General features: G+C 52.5%; 7 protein-coding genes across 7 annotated transcripts; 4 read left to right on the forward strand and 3 right to left on the reverse strand.

Annotated features, from left to right (window-relative positions):
• Positions 1 to 1,036: 1,036 nt before the first annotated feature.
• A1O9_06871 (uncharacterized protein) lies at positions 1,037 to 1,840 on the reverse strand (the record flags this gene model as incomplete). Its single annotated transcript, XM_013403818.1, has 1 exon — positions 1,037 to 1,840. The coding sequence occupies one exon, from the start codon at positions 1,838 to 1,840 to the stop codon at positions 1,037 to 1,039; it is 804 nt and encodes a 267-aa protein (XP_013259272.1).
• Positions 1,841 to 4,853: 3,013 nt separating this feature from the next.
• On the reverse strand, positions 4,854 to 6,809 carry A1O9_06872 (uncharacterized protein; the record flags this gene model as incomplete). The annotated part of the gene is made up of 1 exon (XM_013403819.1): positions 4,854 to 6,809. The coding sequence occupies one exon, from the start codon at positions 6,807 to 6,809 to the stop codon at positions 4,854 to 4,856; it is 1,956 nt and encodes a 651-aa protein (XP_013259273.1).
• A 715-nt stretch (positions 6,810 to 7,524) lies between these two features.
• A1O9_06873 (uncharacterized protein) lies at positions 7,525 to 9,459 on the forward strand (the record flags this gene model as incomplete). The annotated part of the gene is made up of 2 exons (XM_013403820.1): positions 7,525 to 7,855; positions 7,913 to 9,459. The coding sequence occupies 2 exons, from the start codon at positions 7,525 to 7,527 to the stop codon at positions 9,457 to 9,459; spliced, it is 1,878 nt and encodes a 625-aa protein (XP_013259274.1).
• Positions 9,460 to 9,798: 339 nt separating this feature from the next.
• Positions 9,799 to 11,264, forward strand: A1O9_06874 (uncharacterized protein; the record flags this gene model as incomplete). The annotated part of the gene is made up of 3 exons (XM_013403821.1): positions 9,799 to 10,247; positions 10,298 to 10,821; positions 10,900 to 11,264. The coding sequence occupies 3 exons, from the start codon at positions 9,799 to 9,801 to the stop codon at positions 11,262 to 11,264; spliced, it is 1,338 nt and encodes a 445-aa protein (XP_013259275.1).
• A 1,018-nt stretch (positions 11,265 to 12,282) lies between these two features.
• Positions 12,283 to 13,587, reverse strand: A1O9_06875 (uncharacterized protein; the record flags this gene model as incomplete). Its single annotated transcript, XM_013403822.1, has 1 exon — positions 12,283 to 13,587. One exon carries the CDS (start codon positions 13,585 to 13,587, stop codon positions 12,283 to 12,285), a length of 1,305 nt encoding a protein of 434 aa, XP_013259276.1.
• Positions 13,588 to 14,824: 1,237 nt separating this feature from the next.
• On the forward strand, positions 14,825 to 15,223 carry A1O9_06876 (ribosomal protein L37ae; the record flags this gene model as incomplete). The annotated part of the gene is made up of 3 exons (XM_013403823.1): positions 14,825 to 14,843; positions 14,905 to 15,100; positions 15,160 to 15,223. The coding sequence occupies 3 exons, from the start codon at positions 14,825 to 14,827 to the stop codon at positions 15,221 to 15,223; spliced, it is 279 nt and encodes a 92-aa protein (XP_013259277.1).
• A 954-nt stretch (positions 15,224 to 16,177) lies between these two features.
• A1O9_06877 (uncharacterized protein) lies at positions 16,178 to 18,172 on the forward strand (the record flags this gene model as incomplete). Its single annotated transcript, XM_013403824.1, has 2 exons — positions 16,178 to 16,487; positions 16,539 to 18,172. The coding sequence occupies 2 exons, from the start codon at positions 16,178 to 16,180 to the stop codon at positions 18,170 to 18,172; spliced, it is 1,944 nt and encodes a 647-aa protein (XP_013259278.1).
• Positions 18,173 to 19,313: the final 1,141 nt, after the last annotated feature.

Here is a 19,313-nt window from a genome sequence, read left to right on the forward strand (position 1 = left end):
CGGACCTTGGGTACGGCTGGTGCGTACAGATGCAAGTCCGCTGTAATGAACAGTAATGAATAGTTACGGAGACAATGCTCAGTCTCCGTGTGGAGCTCAACAGCCTGTCTGACGATAATGAATCGCCTGCACGTCACCATGGTCACCTCGTTCTGCTCGCAGACGAAGAACAATCTCGAATCACGTGGATTTCTCCTGCGGGAAATATCCCTCAAGCATAACGACGAAACACGAATGATTTGTTGTAGAGTAAGAGTAGATTAAAAGAAAGGCAATGGCCATAGTACTGTGGATTAAATCGAATCTCGGCACACATGCTTACGCGACCAAGTCGGCGAAAGTAGTCGATACATAGTCCACTGAACGTTTCCTTCTATTTGTGAAAATTATATATGGCCTGCATTGGAAACGAACTATTTAACGTCAAGCAAAACCTGAAGAAGGCTCAACCTAAGAAAGAGGATCTCCGCTTAAGTGACCTAGATAGTAACCTGGTATAGGAACCGAAAAAGTTATATCTTCTTGGAAAGAAAAATAATGTGGAGACCTGTGTCAGCTGTGCAAGGCTATGTCGTTCTCCCTCGCCTCATTTGGCCCGAGGCCAGCTCGAACCGCCCTTCCTTTGCTCTGCTCTTCATGGTCCCCAGACCCCATGTTCTCCATGTGTACCTTGAATATCCTATTCCTTCGTAGATCGGCTACCTCTGTGCTGATATTTTGAATGATCTCCCCGGTCCGAGATGCGAAGCCAAGATCCTTTTACTCCTCATACCAATGCCGATTGACCATGCTGACATCCCGCCTCTCCACCTTAGAGATGTGCTTGAGAGTCGGGGGATGAGATCCCTGCTCTATTCCCCCACCCATCATGCACCTGATCTCTTGCCTAGATCACGCGATCTGATCCACGTTTGTATAAATCCGCAAGACTTTCGCATCTCTAGAAGATTCGTCTTCTTCAGCACCTCTCTTTCTTTTGAGTCAATACTTCCGTTTCCCCATCAACACAGCTGCTCGAGATTGTCGTGGATCGATATTATAATATATCCAAGTCCTCAAATTCGGCGACGAGCTGATCGACCTCTTCCCAGTGATTACTGGGTTCGAAATTCATGGGTCTGCTGGCATAGCAGCCGACCCAGACGTTCCCTTTCTGCTCGATGCCACCGAAAAATCCCATGATCTCGCGCATTTTCCTCCAGCCAGAGCCAACCACTTCAGGACTTCGTCCTCGGCCATAGCCGGGACCAGAGTAAGTGTCGGTGTTCTCAGATGATGTGAGGTTTGGAACCTGAAACCAAATCCACAGCGATTCATCGACGCGCTCAAATTTGATGCGTAGAGATTGAGCTGTCAAGGAGTAAGGGTCGAATATGCTGGATGGAGATGGCATCCTTGCCGAGGACGACCAGTCAGCACCTGAGGGCGATATGGCGACCACGGAGGCGGCGTGGAGTTCTCCTCCGGTGAACTCGAGACCGGCCTTTGCCCACTTCCCCGTGGCAGGAGTCACAGGTCCTCCTCTAGGGTACCTTGGACTGCGACGAATGATAGGCGATCTAGATGTTGACGAATCTGCCAGCGAGCCAGCGAAGATGACCAGACCAGCTTGATCGAACTCCATGGCGAAGTCAGCTGAGACGGTGACCTCGGCGAGGATGAAGGATTGGTGTAGGCGCTTTAACACCATGGGTGCGGTTGTGTCGTCCGAGGCTGATGGTTTGCGCCATATGTTTGTGTTTGGTGGAGCTTGTAGAGAGAAGTATTCGGTGATGTCTTCTGGTTGTTCGAAATTGGAGCCAACATTGACGGCAGTGAATTCAGAGCACGCGAGCTCCATGTCTGGCAACCCCAGATGCACCGATGCGAGGTAGGTGACAGGAGAAGCAAAGTAGAGAGGAAGGGTGAGAGGGCTGCAATAGGCTATGGTCTTGGGGGCTGGAAGGATGATTGAATGGTGGGACTGTACATGAGAAGAGAGGCGCTGGGTTCCTGTGCGCCGTGAGAAGGGTCACCTGGTCAACTTTTCAAGAGCACCAGTTCTACAAAGACCATCGAGCAGTAAGTCGGGGACGAGTTGGCGGCGGAAGTGATATATGCCGGATATTTAGGGAGTCTTCAACGGTTGTCAATCACATTGGCTGGGAAGCAAGGATAGAGAAGCAGGAAGGGACAAGACAGCGATGGATGACAGGAGCATTGCGGGAGGCTTGAGGACGAGTGTCATGTTTTAAGAGCGAAACTAGGAGCAGGTGACGAGGCAGAGAAGCATCCGAGCTTTTCAGTGAGGCCCTCTTGTGGTCGCATGGACAATTTATGAGGGTGGGCATGATGGAAGTTGGGGTGGACGTGGCCAAAGTGCCAATAGCGGTGGATGGTGGGATCGTGGTATTGAAGATGGGTGTGGTCAGTGGTCGGTGAGAGGGCTGGTCGATTTGGCAAGCAGAGTCCCTGGGCTCGTGCTCGTGGTCGTGCTTGTACCTGGTCTGGCTCAGGGGCGAAGCAGACTAACTGGGAAGACTAGAAGAGCCATCAAGTTAACGGCCGGTCCAGTTGTAGACAGAGCAGACCAAGTGGTTTAGTCAGAAGCTGAAGGTGGAAAAGAACCATGCTGGAAGGAGGTGGTGAGGATGGATATGGTGTCTGCCGACTGCGTCGCCACGACCCATTGGAATATTTTGGGTTGACGAATGACATGCATGGGATGGGATTTCGTCACATTGGGCTGTCATCAGCAGAACCAGGGCTTTGGGAGCGGCGGGCGGACGGTGGGAAAGGCAGCCTGCAGATTCGAGATTCCCTCGGTAGGGTAGGGGACCAGGAGGACATGGCAAGCCATGACATGACACGAGGAAGCGAGAAGGGAAGCCCGAGGAGTGGAGGGACGGTGGGACCTGGGATGGACCGGGCTGAGGCTTATTGCTGGTACGAGGAGCGAAGGACCCGGGAGTGGTCCGTGGTCAGGGTGGATGGGAGAGGATAGAGGTAGGGATAATGAATGGTACACTGTAGTGGGTGAGCACTGATGGATGAGAGGTGAGGGCAGGAAAATGAGAAAATTGGAAGCGAGAAGTCAGAAGTGAGAAGTGAGGAGAGGCTGCCTGCGTCTGCACCCATCATGCACTGCACCTGCCCTTGCACTTACACCTGCACCTGCACCGGCACTTGCATATTGATGGACTAACGGCGGTGCCGCAGGGTGGGCATGGAAATGGAAATGGAAAAGGCAGTGGCAGTGGCAGTGGCACTGTCGCCTCGACGTTGACACTGACAGGCATCGGCCACAAGCAGGCCTCGGAGTGAATATTGGGTTACACACTGGCGGTGACATGAGTTTCTCAGAGTCACCGCTGATCAAGTGGACTGTCGACGGGGCAAGACTCGAGAACAACCAACACTGCACGGCGCATAAGGAGGACATTGCACCGCCCAACCTAACACAAGTGACAGCCTCTTACCATCTTTACCAACCCACCGAGGTGCCCGCAGTTGAGTACACCACTCCTCGACTCCTCAGTATCCTCATCCTTATCCGCGCAACGTGGTAACCAGAGCCTTAGGTTTAGGTCTGTGCGCGTTGGAGACCGAGCAGCCGAGGACTGGTCGATGGGGGGATCCTCACGCCTAAAGACATGCTGCGTACCGTGCCACTAACTACGAGATCTCCCTGGGGGTCCCCAAGGCGCACCACACCAGAACACCGCCCGGCCGACAGGCACCGCACCCTTAGTGCTCTACTTATCCGTACCCAACACCCCTCCAAGCAACCCCCCGGCCAGCTTTTTCATAACAGGTCAGGAGCAAGACCCCTAGAGGGGCCTAAAGAGGCCTGAAGGTCGCAAAACCCCTCACTATTCGCCACACGTTCAGCACCATTGAATTCCCTCCCGAGGCTGCCCGCCAATTATCCCACCATCCCCGTCCTTCTCTATCCAGCTCACCGGTAATCGGCAAGCACTTGCAGTTGGCCCTTGGGAGCCCTGGAGCCAATATCCTGAGGCCTGGTACGTGCGGATTTCGAGGGAGTCCGTATCTCTGTCGCGTGGGAAAACTTTAACCAGGAAACAGGCTCGTGGACCTGCAGCGTGCAGTACTCAGTACTTTACTCGCCGAACCTTTTCTTGACGTGTCTCACCAAAGAACATCCAACTCGTCCAGGCTACCAGTCACCACCGAGGTCTGTGTGTCGTCTACTCGTCTCATCGCTCAACCCTAAACCACCTCGGCGGTGTCCCCCGTTCTTCATCAATGCACACCTCCGTCACATTGTAAGGGATCATTCTTGGAAGACCTGCCCGCCTGCATCTCGGGTTCCTCTATTCCCGGCTCGCGCCCTTGGCTGGCGCACCCTAATCCAGGTCCATGTGTGCAGCAAGGCAGCGAATCAGCAGCATCGCGTACCGGTGACCCGATGGGCTTGTCGACGGAGCACAGAAGAACACCCACGCACGCTGCACTGTACCTCGTCCTGGCTCTAATTGACAGTACGGAGTACTCCGTAGATACTCCACGTACAGGCGAGAGCCCCAGTGGATGAGTTACTCGTACGGCATTCTGCACGATGACAGCGGGATTCAGGGCTCGTCTCGCAATGAGACTAACCAACAAACTAACCAACAAACTCTAGCTACAGATGCCGCTCCGCTGGTGTGATATCAGATCATCTCGAAAGCATCGCCTGCAGGAAAACATGGGATATTCTTCGTTTTTGCATGCACCCTTTCTTCTCTAGCTTTTGCGGCGACATGCGACCCGATCAATAGTCTTGCAATCTCGATATTGATCATCCCTCTTGTGTCTTGCACTGAGCCGGCCACATACTAGTTACTAGTCAGGGCGTATCCTGCACCTCATCACTTCTTTCCCTTACCCTTTTTCTTTTTGCTGCCGCCGCCACCGCCGCCACCGCCACCGGCTACCACAGTCGCCGGCTTTGCATCGATGTTCAGGTCTTCACTAACCACACCGCCTTGTGTCTTGTCGTCACCACCACCCCCACGCTTTCCCTTCTTCTTGCCTTTAGGAGCTCGATAGTAGCTTCGGTCCTTCATCGGAAGCCATCTCTCGGGGTCGACCTTCTTGCTCGCATCGTAGTCTTTCGGCAGTTTTGATTTGCGCACTCGCTTGGCTTTCGAGCTCGTGCCATCTGCAGCGCCACGTTTTTTCGCCCGCCTCAACTGTGCAATTGCCAGTGCGTTCGACGATTGTGGGATCCCGCCCTTTTCCAGTCCGTCCACGTCAATGTTTCGAATCAGCTCAGATATTGCTGTCAGCTTGCCCGCTTCCACCTGCAGAGTGTTCGAGTCTCCCCCGGTGACCGCGTGAGAGGCTACATAACCCGCTACGGTCGCCTTGTCGTCCGGTCGTTGTTCCCGGAGCTTATCGAAGATCTCAGACGCGGCTTTCAGATCTTCCTCCTTCTGAGATTCCAGTAATGAAATTCCCGCTGCGGTGAGCAGTTGTGTTGCAGGGTTGGGTTTGCTTCGCCAGTAGCCAGCTGCTTTCGCGAGTTCCTGCTTGATTTGTGACTGCTGGCCACGCGTCTTAAGTAGGCTGATGAACAGGCTGACCAGGACGGGATTGAATCGGATATCCTGTTCATTTTCTGCCACGGATTTCTCGAGGCGATCGAAAAAGGTCTGTACCAGCTCGACAGCCGATGTGTTGTTTCCGACCAAAACGTACAATTGTGCCAGAGTGATAATTAAGCCCACGTCATTCGGCCGCTTCTCTAATTCTGGCAATATCCTCTTGATCGCTGCTTTGCCAGTTTTGGTCATGGCGTGTGCTGAGGCATTGAATTGTGATGCCAGCACTGCGGCACTCGACAATGTGGGTGCGCGGTGTTTACTGATGACTTTGGACGTGGCCGAGATGATACCATCGAACTTGAAGCTTTGGAGATCCAACGCCGTTTGATTCGACTCCAGCGGAACACTCTGGTAAGAAAATAGCCTGTCGTCATGGGGAACTTCCTTGACCGAGTTGAAAGCCTTGTGTGCCGCGAAGGGATTGTCCAATGAAGAGGCCATCAGGATGTTGCTCTCACCGATCTTCCTGGTCGACAGGTCCGAGGCATTGGCAACATTGATTTCGTTGACCAGCGCTCCCGCTTCAGTAGACTTGCCCAGCGATAGGAGCACATAAAGTTGTTGCACCGAGATCGGCAGCAGCTCGTCGGCTTTCTGTTGTTCGGAGAGGTCTTCCGAGTGCTTGCAGAGTTCTTTAGCCCGCTTCAGTAGCATTTCCGCCTGCGCGAGCTCCCCTCTCGCAATACTCCCGCAGGCCGCATTGTACGCCGTCTCAAATGCATCTAAATCCTGCCTGCTGGGTCTCGGTATCGCGCTTGCGTCTGCAAGCCCTAGCCACTGTGCTTGAGCATCGATCGCCCCTTGGTTCACCCTCAGATCAAACTCCTCCGAGTCGTGCGGTTGCCCACGAATGCGTTTGTAAATATCGGCTGTGCGCCGACAATCCTCCAGCCGGTAGCTCGCCTGCGCTTCAATGTGTTGGGCGCCTCGATTGCCCTGGATCTTGGATGCAAGGATCGCGGCCTCTTCCAACTGCCCGGTCTTGTAAAGCGCATATGCGTATTCTAATTCAACCTCGTTCTGCAATGACTTTCCCGCTCCTTGGACAAATTGCACAGCTTCCTCGTAGCGATCGAGTTTAATGAGTGCGACGACTTTGACATGTTGGGCCTGCGAGTCGGAGCTGGAAGCCTTCAGGGCCCTGTTGCTTGCCTCGAGGAGTTGTTCGTGGTCGTCGAGGCTCGACTTCTTGAGAAGTAAGGATAGTGAAGACGCCATACCGGCCGCGAGGTTCCTAGAGGGCTGTTGTGGAGGGCTGGGCGGGAGAATGGTTTAGTCCATGCTCTCGAGCATCAAAAGGAGGCTACGATCACACGAAGCAGGCTGTGTAGATCCGTGGTTGTATCGGGGTAATGAATTTAATTGTTTCCTGCACCGTTGAATTGGACTGCAACATGGAATTGATCGTGGGGCAAATCGCCTGTGAAATTCCCCCCACACAACCAAAACCACCAAACAAATGACAGGACTTGGTTTTCTCCAACAACGTGATATGTATGGAGTCTTGGACTCATACCAGGAGCCGATAGACGGGACTGGGGGCACGCGACATGCATTGAGAATGCCTTGATTGATCTATCACTCGGAATTCTGGTTGATTCTATTCACATGGTCATCCTGTGGCAATCAGCTGGATAGTGATGCCAAAAGGTCCACCGAAAATGCCATGTCGTCAGCTATGGTCCCCTATTCCCCTTCTCGTATGTCCAGTCCTTACTCCATGCTGTACAATCACCTATCAACCATCAACATGTCATCACCCGCTTAGTCCCTCCCATGACAAACAATCCATCACTCCTTTAAGGCCCTCCCTTGATATTTGATGAGCACTTTCCTTTCCCGCATGTTTGGTCTCCCAGGCAAACTTTTATGTCTTCCCTTCAAGTCCTTCTTGGTTCCACAGGTGGCAAGTCCACCCACTGTTCCGTGCACCATGAATGTATCGAGCGGTAGCTTTCCATTCGACGCCGTCAACATCATCCAACATGTTGCCAAAAGTCGTTTCGTCGCCTTTGATTTTGAATTCTCGGGTGTTGCTGGCAGAACTTCTAGCGGAGGCTCTGGAAAGCTTGGCTTGCAAGACCTTTATGAAGAACTGAGATCGGCTGCTCAGATCTACCAGATTCTCCAAGTCGGCCTGACTATTGTCACCGAAGAATCTGAGAAGGGCCGTTATGTCGCTCGGCCATACAACTTCAATCTCAGTCCCTTACCTGCCCTGAAGGAATCTGTGTTTCGACGGGACTGGTCTTACAACAGTGGTGGTAAGAGCAGCTCTCCGCCTGGGTTTCCGTGATGGGCTTCAGCTAACATGATGATAGCCATATCATTCCTGATGCGAAATGGCTTCGATGTGGCTCTCCCTCTCACTCAAGGGGTTCACTACCTTTCACGCCAAGAAGAACGAGAAGTCCGCGAGCAAATGATCGAAGCTGAGAAGGCAAGATCTAATATTCCCGACATGGTTCTCAAAGACGAAGATGCCCCTTTGATTGAGTACATCAAGCAATCCATCGACCACTGGCTGGCGCTGCCGAAAGATGACCAAGAAGGTTATCTCAACATTCCAGCAGAAGGTGTCAAGGACCCGATCCCTTCCGTACTCAATCGATATCAAATCCGACTTACCCATCAAATTGTACGCAGTGACTATCCCAAGCTCAAAACCCAAGGTATGGGCCAGTTCATTCAAGTGACCAGTCCAACCTCCGAACAAAAACCAAATGAACAGGAGTTGAAAGCCGACGCCCGTGAACGCGAGATCGCGAACGCTGTGGGATTCCGGTGGATCTTGGAAGCTATTATGGGAGGCGACATATCTAGGTTACCACACTCTTATGTTCAATCTGCATTCGACGAGGGCGAAGCACCAAAGGACTGTGATGCATTCATCCAAGATTTACAATCTCAGCTGAGGAGCCAATCTAGAGCTATCGTTGGTCATAATTGCCTGACCGATGTCGTCAATATGTACCGGTGCTTCATCGGAGATCTCCCTGAATCAGTGGATGAGTTTAGAACCAAACTCCAAGACCTCTTTCCGATGATCCTCGACACCAAATATCTCGCCACAATAGGAAGTAAACGATGGGCAAATACCTCATTGAGGGCAGTCGAGGAAGAGCTGCGGACCGAGGGCAAACCACAGCTTCACCTACCCTCCGCGTTCGACCGATATCTGTTTGCAGCCAACTATCATGAAGCTGGATTCGATAGTTTTGTCACCGCTAAGATCGGCCTCAAACTGTCGGCCAGATTGAAACGAGAAGGTCAAGATGTCGGCTTGCTGGCTGAACAGGCAAAATCATTAGCAGAAAAAACAATTCCGGTGGCCAAAGATAGCCAGAATGTCACACCAACCCCAGCCTTGCCGAGACAGGAAGACAGTGGATCGGGAATCACTCAGATCGTGGCCGCTGCAATAACGTCTCCCGCCAAGACAGTCAAATCCTTATTGACAGGTCAAACGACTGCTTCAGAAGACACGACTCCAAACAAAGCACCAAGTCCACGGGAAGCAGGTATGCGCCCAGATACTGCCGCAACTAAGGAGACCGAGCCCGTGCTTGCAGTCAAGGAAGTTGTACCACGATCAGTCCAGGCTGGGAAGACAGAAGCCAAGAAGTTCAAGTCAATGTCTCAGAACATCAACATATTCGACATGCTTGAAGATGACCCGAGTGAGGAATCCCAGGCTCAAGCCGCAGCGGAGAAGAAAGAAAATGAGCAGAAGCGGATTGCGAAGATGGTACGAAAGGGAGAATTGCTACCAAGATGGGAGGAGGATGCTGCTCTGTGGAACTTGATCGGTAACAAGCTGCAAGCAAATGCCTCTCGTGAGGGGATATTGGACCTGGCGAAAAGATGAGAAGAGGAGAGGTTTTTGGTCATTCAACATCAGGAGCCTGTATTATTATAGATTGAAAGATGAAGTCCAGAGACCATCGAGGCAAAAGCTGCGCAAGGCTGAACGAGGCTGCGCACGGAGCTTACTGAGTCCCGTGGCAGCGCAAAATGCCGAGGTTGGAGCGAATGATTTCAAAGTGGTCACTGGTCACCGGCTTTCGACATTCCCCAACCCCATGCTCATCCATTCTATTCCCGTTCCCCGACTCCTCTCTCGAACCACTAGCACACTGCTTCACTTGTTCACCATTGATTCCTCTCATTGCCCGTTATTGATTGTCTGCATGTAGCTATCACCAACATGTCGATAGGTTCCGACTCCCAGTCCAGTTCACAACTCCTCTCATCCTCGGTGTCCTCCCTCAATCAATCCAAACGGACATCATCCGAAATCTCCAAAATCTACAAACATGCCTCACAGCTCTTTCTCACGCGTCGACTACTAGAAGCCTTGGAGGCACTGCAGCCGATAGTGACTCCTCCAGAGACTACTAGACCAGGAGACAGTCCGGCACAAGCACCCATTGCGGCCGCATCGACCAGCCAACGCATCAAGATCTGGAGCTTATACGTCACCCTGCTCAATTCGATAGTCAGCCTTGGAGCTGAAGAAGGTCGCGCGGCTTTTGGTCAAGAAAAATATCGTCATCTTGTCAGACTGGTTCAGAGTGGTTCTATTTGGGATGAAGTCGTCAAGGATGGATACCAGGGCCGCGAAGACTCGGTTGATGCCGAGGTCGTATACAACTTGTACGTGGCTCCCTCTGCCACTGCTTCTATGTACTGACGCCCACTTGTAGGTCCACTCTGCTTCTCGGACAGGCACCCGATCAAAAAGTAAATCAAGCTCGCCTTGAGACCTACTTGTCCTCCTCGCATCCAGACATGGACTTGCCCACTCAACTCGATAATGCGCTCAGCAATGGCCGCCAAGCGGGGATGAACGGAACAAACACCCCCAAAGATCTCTCATCACGAATCAAGATACTCGAGCTCTTCACGCTCCATGTCCTTCCCCGAAACGAAGACTGGGATTACGCAAAGAGTTTCATTGCGAATAGTGACATCCTCGATGAAGAGCGCAGGGAGGCCTTCTCACAAACATTGCAAGAGCTGCAAGAGGTCAGCGAGGGGAGGGAAAACTTCGAGCCGGCAGAGGAAGTCTTCGACGAGGCTGAGCCAGAATCCCCGGTCCTGGCACCCCCGGTCAAAGATGAAAGGCTCTCTAGAAGGCAGCCCCAACAGCAGGATACCATCAAACACCAGAGGACCAGTAGTGAGGTCGACTATGGCATTGAAGAAGAGCGGCCCAGCAGCATTCATGGTTCACTGCAGCCTGAAGCGACCCCAATGATCGCGCCAGAAGCTAGTCCCCGCTTGACCAAGATCCCTCCCAAACCAGAACCAACTGCTCCAGCATCTCGATCACCACCTGCATCATCGACCTCTATAAGCCGAACACACCTCTCACCCCCGTCCCAGACCCCTCGCCGACCTGCACGCAAGCAGCCCAAGGCTGCGAGCCAAAACGCCCTCTTCGCGCAGGCACGACAACTGTTTGCCGCCTTGTCGAACCTGGCGCGCAGCATGGCCGGCACACTATCGAAAAACCCCACTTCTCTCCTCCGTTTCTTCCTCTTCCTCCTCGCATTCTTCATGGCATTCAGCCAGAAACAGATCAGGGACAAAACGCGCCGAATCGTCGGCCAGAGCTGGGACAAGGTCCGGGCCACGATCGGTATGGGCACCAAGGTCAGCTATATCTGAACCAAAAAGCTGGTGTGAATCAAAATCTGGCGGTCTCACCGGCGGTTGCTTGCGCACACTTTATGGAATCAAGCTTGATTGAGCGGACACACCCAGAAGCTACATCTACGCCAGTGATTGAACTGGCGTCTAATTCGCGTGCTTTTACATTTCTCCCTCGCGTTCACAAGCCTTGCCAACAACAACAACATGGGGTGCGGTGCGGTGCGTGGCACTTCTCGACGGAACACATAGCGTTATATCCCTATATACTATCTACCCTACTTCATATGAATTGTTTACATGGGCGTATGCCAGGCCAAACAGGTAGGGAAGGCAGTTCTTTTCCCCTGCCATCCTTTGACTTTTCTTCTTCCCACCGTGTAGGCAATCACGCCCGGCCGTTTTTTCTGGCCCCAAGTCTGAATTCGAGTGAGATGCACCTCCGTGTCGTACCATGTGACCAAGTGACTTTCTGCCCCGACCGACCACCCTCTAGAACATTGTTTCCCGCCTGATATGGCACTGTGATCAGGTAGATACGGAGGTACGGAGGTAGGTACGTAGTACTCGTATCAGGAACAAACGGCTTGAATCAGTGGCGTCAAAGAAAAGGAATGAGAAAAGGGGGAATGATAGAGAAATTGGGAGAAGCAACACTGGAATCGAACCAATTCTCGAGCTGTCATGTTTCCAAAACATATAAAAAGACCCCGAATCCCATTTGCCTGCCTTCTCCAGCATCTTTTCACTCCCGCTTACTTACTGCTTCTTACTGCTTCTTACTGCTTCTTACTGCCTTTTACTACTACGTATACATCTATCGATTTCTTCCCATCCTGCTTCTGCTGTCTAGCTTGCCCCCCCCGGCTGCTTGCCACTATTTGAGGGTAAGAAAGGTCATGTTCATCAAATTGTAAGAAAACCCCCGGTTGCGTGCCTCTCTTTCTCTTCACATACCTCGGCATCATAGCCAGCCTTTGCTGCACCTCGAAGTCCTTCCCCTCCATCGCGTGTCCGTTTTGACACCACCGCTCGCCTACTTGCTTCCAACATCACCGATCTGCTGGACACCGATCTTGACGTTGACGGCGTCGAGACGCTCAAGATAGTTATCGCCGAGACAAGAAGGAGTGAGGAAGCCGGCACCATGCTTGGCCTTGACCTCTTCCTCCTTGGTGAGCAGAACAACGGCAGCCTCACTGATCAGCTTCGCGGTGAGTTCGTAGAAGCCGCCCTCGTAGCGGAAGGTGGCAAGGGCCTTGCGGGGAGGCTTGGCCAGCTGCTCGGCGACGGCGACGGCTCGTAGCTCCAGTACGTCGTTCTTGGTCGATTCCTTGCTGGGGCCTTGGCCGGGTTTGACGGTGTTGAAGAGCTTCAGGATCGCGCGTGTCGGTGGGAAGGCGATCAGGAGGCTCAGGATCGAGAGGGCGAGGTGGATCAACATTCCGATGAACGGGCTCGAGACCGCCATGTATTCCTCGTAGCTAAAGTTGAAGCCGTAGAAGTACGGGTTGAGGCCGGCGGAGCGGTGCACGATGGCTTGGTTGGGTTTGGCTGCCAGTGAGGTCGTCAGGTGACCTAGGCGTGGGTAGGACCAGACGCCAGTGAATTTCTGGAGTCCAGTGCGCATGTACGTGTTGGGTTCTGGGTTGCGTGGGTAGATATTGTCCTTAGTGTATGGCTTCAAGTGGCTTGGGGAGAGGATAAAGGGGTCGTTGAATGCCTGGGTGATCTCCTGGGTTGGGTAGTGGTCGAGTAGACCGAGTCCCGTGGCAAGGGTACCGCCGCTGGGTCCTGAGGACTTCATCTCGTGCACCGAGGCCACAACGTCCATAACGCCGCAGTCCCAGACCTTGCGGACGAGACGGGTGGCGATGTAAGCGACGAGGTCGGATGGAGCGGATTCGACGCCAATCTCGGGGATCATGATCGCACCTGTCTTCTTTGCGGTCGCTTCATACTTGAGAATGATCTCCTTGACCCAGGGAGTCTCACCGGTGACGTCCAGGTAATGGGTTCCAGATTGTGCGGCAGCCTCGACCACGGGGGATGAGTACAGGTAAAATGGACCAATGGTGTTGAGGATGACTCTCGTCTTCTTGGCAATGGCGGTCAACTCAGGGGTGGTGAGATTGGCGACAGTGATGATGTCGGGCGATGCACGGGTCGAGTTCAATGTCTTCAAGTCATTGACCAGAGACTGGAGTTTGGACTGGTTGCGTCCTGCAACAGCCCATTTGATGTTTGTAGGAAGGCTAGACGTGATGTATTCGGCGGTCAGCTTGCCTGTGTAGCCCGTCGCGCCCAGCAGGATGATGTCGTATTGGCGTTTGCTGGCCATCTTTTGGAAGTGTAAATGCTATTTGGAACAAATGCTGGCAAAGTAGAGAAACCCAATTCTCGTAAGGAAGAAAGGAAGAGCCAAAAGAGAGGAAAAAGGGCGTCTTTAAGAGAAGCAGCAGCAATAGAGTCAGCTGTTTGAATCCCAACAGGTGTCAGCAAAAACAATTGAATACGTGTGAGGATCAGGAAGACGAAAAGTGTCCGTTAGGAAGGGTAGCGCGTCGCCAAGCTGGAATGGGAAAGCACAGCTGAGCCCTACGGCGATTCAAAGTGGAAAGGCAGTCCCTCGTGCTTTAAGCCTCGAGGCTATGAAGCATGGGCTTAGCGAATGATTTAAAGATTGGGGCTTGCTTGGACCTGGCCGAAGCTAACGGGGAGGAAGGGGGTCAAGATTAGGGGGATTCTGTGCAAAGTACGGAGTACGAGGTGCCTTTTAGGGGTCGGCTTAAGGGCGGCGGGCTTTCGTCAAAAGGGGATGCGAGTGCAGGAAGCCATGGCGAAATATACGCCCGAGGGCACAAGCACAGGCACGAGCACATGGGTGGACGCGGGCGCGGGGAAGCCCTGGTTATTTTTGGTTACACGCACGTCCGGCCCCAACGCAGGACAGGCAAAGGATGGATGGGGGCATTGGGAGGATAGTGACATGCCAACGACGGAGTACTGAGTACGAGTACTCGTACGGCCTAGAGGGTTAGGGGATTAGAGGACCAGGGGACCGGCTTTGATCGTAACAATCATAACATCTACATACTCGTCCACAACGGCAACTACTACTTCCGGCACATTATACTTGCTTAAGTTAAAAAAGGTTGTTGTGGCATGACATGTGGCTTGACCTTGTGTGTCCTCCATCAGACCCGAAATTGCAAAGTTTGATACTTCAGGGCACTGGCTGAGGATTGAGGATATCCAACATCAACGTAGCGTTATAGTTCCATCAGACGTTATTAGCGAACCTTCGCATGTGCCCGGAGATCCGTCCATTAGATCAGCACTAAGATTATCCCACAAGCCCAAGCCCCCGTCCCAGCCCGCCGTGGCCGGTCTAACCGTTTTGCGTAGCTGGCGGTTCACGTGAAGCATACCCAGGTGCAAACCGAGCAAACATCCAATCCAGTGCCAAGACCGCACTTTCTTGAATCGGTTGACCCTTGACAAAGTTTCATGAGTTGATCAGAAGAACAACACCAACACCACAGTTTCCGCAATACCCTTCGTTCAGACTCGCCAACATGACGAAACGCACGAAGAGTGAGTTCTTTGCCTCTCAGTCTCTGCTCGACGACACGTATCAGGACTAACAGCTGCACAGAGGTCGGTGTGACCGGTAAATACGGCACTCGTTATGGTGCTTCCCTCCGAAAGCAAGTCAAGAAGATGGAAATCACCCAACACGCCCGATATATCTGCACCTTCTGCGGAAAGAACAGCGTCAAGAGACACTCAGTTGGAATCTGGAACTGCAAGGGCTGCGGAAAGACAGTTGCTGGCGGCGCATGGACAGTTTCGTAAGTCGAGAGATGGATGGCTGTCCACGGGACCATATCTAACAATCGACCCAATCTAGCACCCCAGCTGCCGCTGCCACAAGATCGACGATTCGACGACTGAGAGAAATTGCCGAGGTGTAAAGGATGGATTAGCATGGGCCGGGAGTTCTCAAAATCAACCAAACATGGGATCTTATGATCCAACCCTCCAATTAGCAATTCAATACAGAAGGATACTCATTGAGACCGGCCTCAAAGAACAGCACAGGTAGCCTTCGCACGTCGAAAGCAGTTCCTGTCGCATGACCGAGACGAGCCGATAGACCTCAATCGAATGATCGAACCGTTGTTCTCAACGTCTGCGTCTACTTGCCGATGTGCCATTTCCTTCCTTTTAACCCCGCTGCCATTAGGGACGTCATTTCTCTTCTTTCTATTTCGATGCACAGTGACCTGATAACAAGTCCCACATGGATAATCCTGGCCCCGTCACCGTCCTTCGCATCTCCGAATGCATCATCTTAGATATCTCGACGGCCAACCTCTTCTATTTAGGACTTGTCGGGTGGCTTCCAACGAACCCGTTTCTACGTGGTTAGCGTTGTATTATGGCCTCCTAAACCGAGTTAGAGCATTCACCGCCATTTGACCAGAGAGTTTCATCTCAATAGTAGCCTCTCTTGGAGAGTACTCTGTGTCCACCGAGTTGGGCACACGGTCTCCAAGAGGAACATCAGGTTTGAGTTTTTCACAATCCTTCCATTCCTGTCTTCATTTTCACCTGCTGTCTTGATACCCTAGGCAACGAGCAGGCTTCCTTCCATTCTGCATCAGCACCTTGATGTGCTTGAATTCAGGGTGGGACCCTGCCGGTTCCCCCAGCGAACCAAGATTCACCATTAAGGTCCTCACGTGAAGGCCTCGGAAAAGTTGCCCCCCATGGCAGCCGCTTAAAACGCAACTTGCCTCTGAACTCCACTCGATCTTCCTTCTCTCTTCCACCCATCAACCCCAATGCTAGCCAACAATCGATCTTGCCTCCATGAATTTCTCGGCTCTAACAGTGCGTCCAAACCTGTATGACAGCACCTCTATATGTCAGACACCTGCATCGTCTGTTTAGGAGACTTGAGCACCGGCAATGGTGGCGTTTCAGCCCTGCCCACTATCCTTGCCAAGTCTCCCCAGCATGACCCCAGCGTCGTCGACCCCAATTCCGCAGATCCTCAAGATATTGCCCTAGCACCCACCACCGAGTCGAATCAGGATGAACTGATCGCTCACCTTCGGCCTTGTGGTCATTATCTTCACAATGAGTGCCTCACTCCGTGGGTGGAAAGGGCCAATAGCTGTCCAATATGTCGGGCCAGCTTCCATCTAGTGGAACTAATGCAATCCATCAACGGTAAGTGCTCCACGCTCAATATGACACCAAGCATAACACTAATAGTCATAGGCGATGTCATTTCTTCCTACCCTGTCGAAGAGCGCACCCAAGTCGCCGAGTTGGACCCGTCCATGTTCCTCGAGATCCCTGACGAGGAGGATGATGAACAACAGTGCCAGGCCTGTGGCGAGGACGATAATGAAGATGTACTTATGTACTGCGACGGATGTCAAAAGTTGTGGCACACATATTGTGTCGACTTACAGGAGGTGCCGTACGGAGCCTGGTTCTGTGACAACTGCAGAGCCGCCCGAGAGGTCAACCCTCGATCACGCTCCACCAGATCGAGTCGGCTGTCGCGCAGACGCACTCGTGGTCAACAACGCAGGCAACGTGGAACCCAGACTGCTAACGACCTGAGTTGGAATCAAGTCTGGCAGACAGTCTGGAGTCGTATCAACCTTGACCTGGATTTCCCTTACGAGGACGACGAGTCATCAGCCACCTACTTTCGACGTCACCGACAGCATAGCCAATCCAGTCGACAGACACACGAAGCATGGCGGAGACGTATGCAAGTTGCCGAGCTGAATGGGGCAGGACATCGTTTCAGAGAAACGGAGCCCAACCTACCAAGCAGCCCAGGTGGTGATTCGACACCCCAGAACCGGACATTAAGATCATCACCGCTGCCCCCGACCGAGGACGCTGACGAATTACTGGCGTGGAATGCTTTCGAGCAAGCACGAGCCTCATCGAATGAACCTAACTCTTCGCGCAAGAAAAGAAAGTCTCGAACTGCCTCCCCTACCGAGACTGACGATCAGTCTGCTCCTGTCATTAAGAGAAGGAGGGTAAGCCGGTCTAGCCAAAACAATGCCGAACCGACTGTGTCTTCAGCGATGGCCTCGCGCCCTCAGGCTCGGCCGTCCTCGAGGCTCGCCAGTCCTACATCTCGACGACAGCCGATAATTGAATCCGGCGCGCCGAGCTTTCTTCAATCTCTTCTTCAGGAAGTCGAAGATTCTAGTTCGAGCACTCACAATCTCAGTCACCACCGGCCGTCTCCTCGCCCCGCTGGCAGCCCACCGGCCGAGCAAAATTCACCTCGCCCATCTTCCCCTGCTCTATCCCCACTTCCGTCTAATCACTCTTCACCACGCGCAACCTCTGCCACCCCACCTCCGCTTGCAGCCTTGCGCCCAGGCTCTCCAACGGGCCTCTCTTCAAGTATTCAGCCTGTTTTCCCCTCGACAGAATATTCCCCTCTACGCCCTAACTCCCCTGACTCGAGTAGTCCGAAAGTATTGGATGCAACGTCCCCTCGATCAAATCCGCCCAAGTCTGTGCAGCCTTCGGTAACGCCGTTGGCACAGCCTCGACCCCGAAGTCGGATTCCGCAAATTTTAAATACATCAACATCACCTATTCAACCAATCCCCAGGGACAATTCTCCTACTCGAGCAAACATGTCATTATCTGCAAAGGAAGATGTACAGAGGCTTGTTGCCGCCGCTCTCAAGCCACATTACAACGACCAGAAAATCACCAAGGATGAATACACAAACATCAACCGTGATATATCACGAATGCTGTATGACAAAATCGGCGATCTCGGAGCTCTTGATCTCGAAGGCAGGGCTAAATGGGAAAAGGTTGCTGGTGAAGAAGTCAGCAAAGCAGTCAGTGCACTCAAAGCATAGGGATGGCTTCTCAACACGGACACGGCGTTTGCTAGACTGCTTACACACTTTACCAGCCCCAACGGCCGGTAATGATTTTTATCCCTCAGTGACAGATTAATGACGACAAACTTGACGATGTTATGACGAACGATGGAGCTGGACCATATGAGAGAAACGGATATCCCGCCACCGGTGGTGGCATCATTGTCTGGACGATAGCCTTCTATTGCATGACTCCCTCGCAAGATTCCCACGGAATAGGGTGTGGCCTGGCGTTTCTTTTTGTCGATCTAGGGGACTTTTTTTTCTGCTTTGAGCGTCGGCGAAGGAAGGGCTTCTCATTTTCTTTTCCTTCAATCCTTTTACGGTCTTCCATTTCTTCCTGTACCGGCATTATACCTAAGGATATGCTAGTCACGTGGGAAGGGAAGGGGAGTGAGGGGATGAAGGGATGAAGGGATAGCTGGACGGATGGACAGGCGACTGAACTACTATGCTCTGTATCATTAAATACTAGATAACCACGATTGATTGATTGATTGAATGTATGAAAGCGGGATATTGAGGGAGTGACAACCACCCGGACCCTTTTTTGGCTGGGTGACGACGAGCCGCTATAAGACATGTCCAGCTGCTCCACAGGGAGTCCCGAGCCATGGAGAATACAGACTAATTACTACTACATACCTTACCTACTTCACTAGCTACCTAGTTAAATGTACAACAACTAAGCAACTCAACACATATATGTTGTGTACCCTTGCGTCCCCGGCATACCTTGCCCCCTTGACTACGAGTAAATGTACAACAGCCGGAGAGTGGCGGGGAGCGTGGAGATTCAAACCCACTGACACACAGCACTTTCTTTATCCAGCCGGGACTTCGTCCCATCAGTTCCAGGACAAGGAGATTCCACACCAGAGCTCTGGAGGGCGCGGTGGTTCCCTTCGCGAACGATGGAGTGCGAAGCGCAGTGCTTAATACACAAGGTGGGTGAGAGGGAGGGGTAAGACTACTCGTAAGTAAATAGGAGCAGTGCTTGCTTTTACTCGGATACAGACCCAGATATCCTCGCAGTCCCTAGGGATGGTCGTGGTCTAAATTGCGTGGCCTCGCTTTTGGCTAGAGATTAGGGGTCCAGAAAAGGACTCCATGTATT

The sequence above is a fragment of the Exophiala aquamarina genome (genome assembly GCF_000709125.1).
Source record: "Exophiala aquamarina CBS 119918 chromosome Unknown aczIA-supercont1.5, whole genome shotgun sequence".
Classification (NCBI taxonomy): Eukaryota; Fungi; Ascomycota; class Eurotiomycetes; order Chaetothyriales; family Herpotrichiellaceae; genus Exophiala; species Exophiala aquamarina.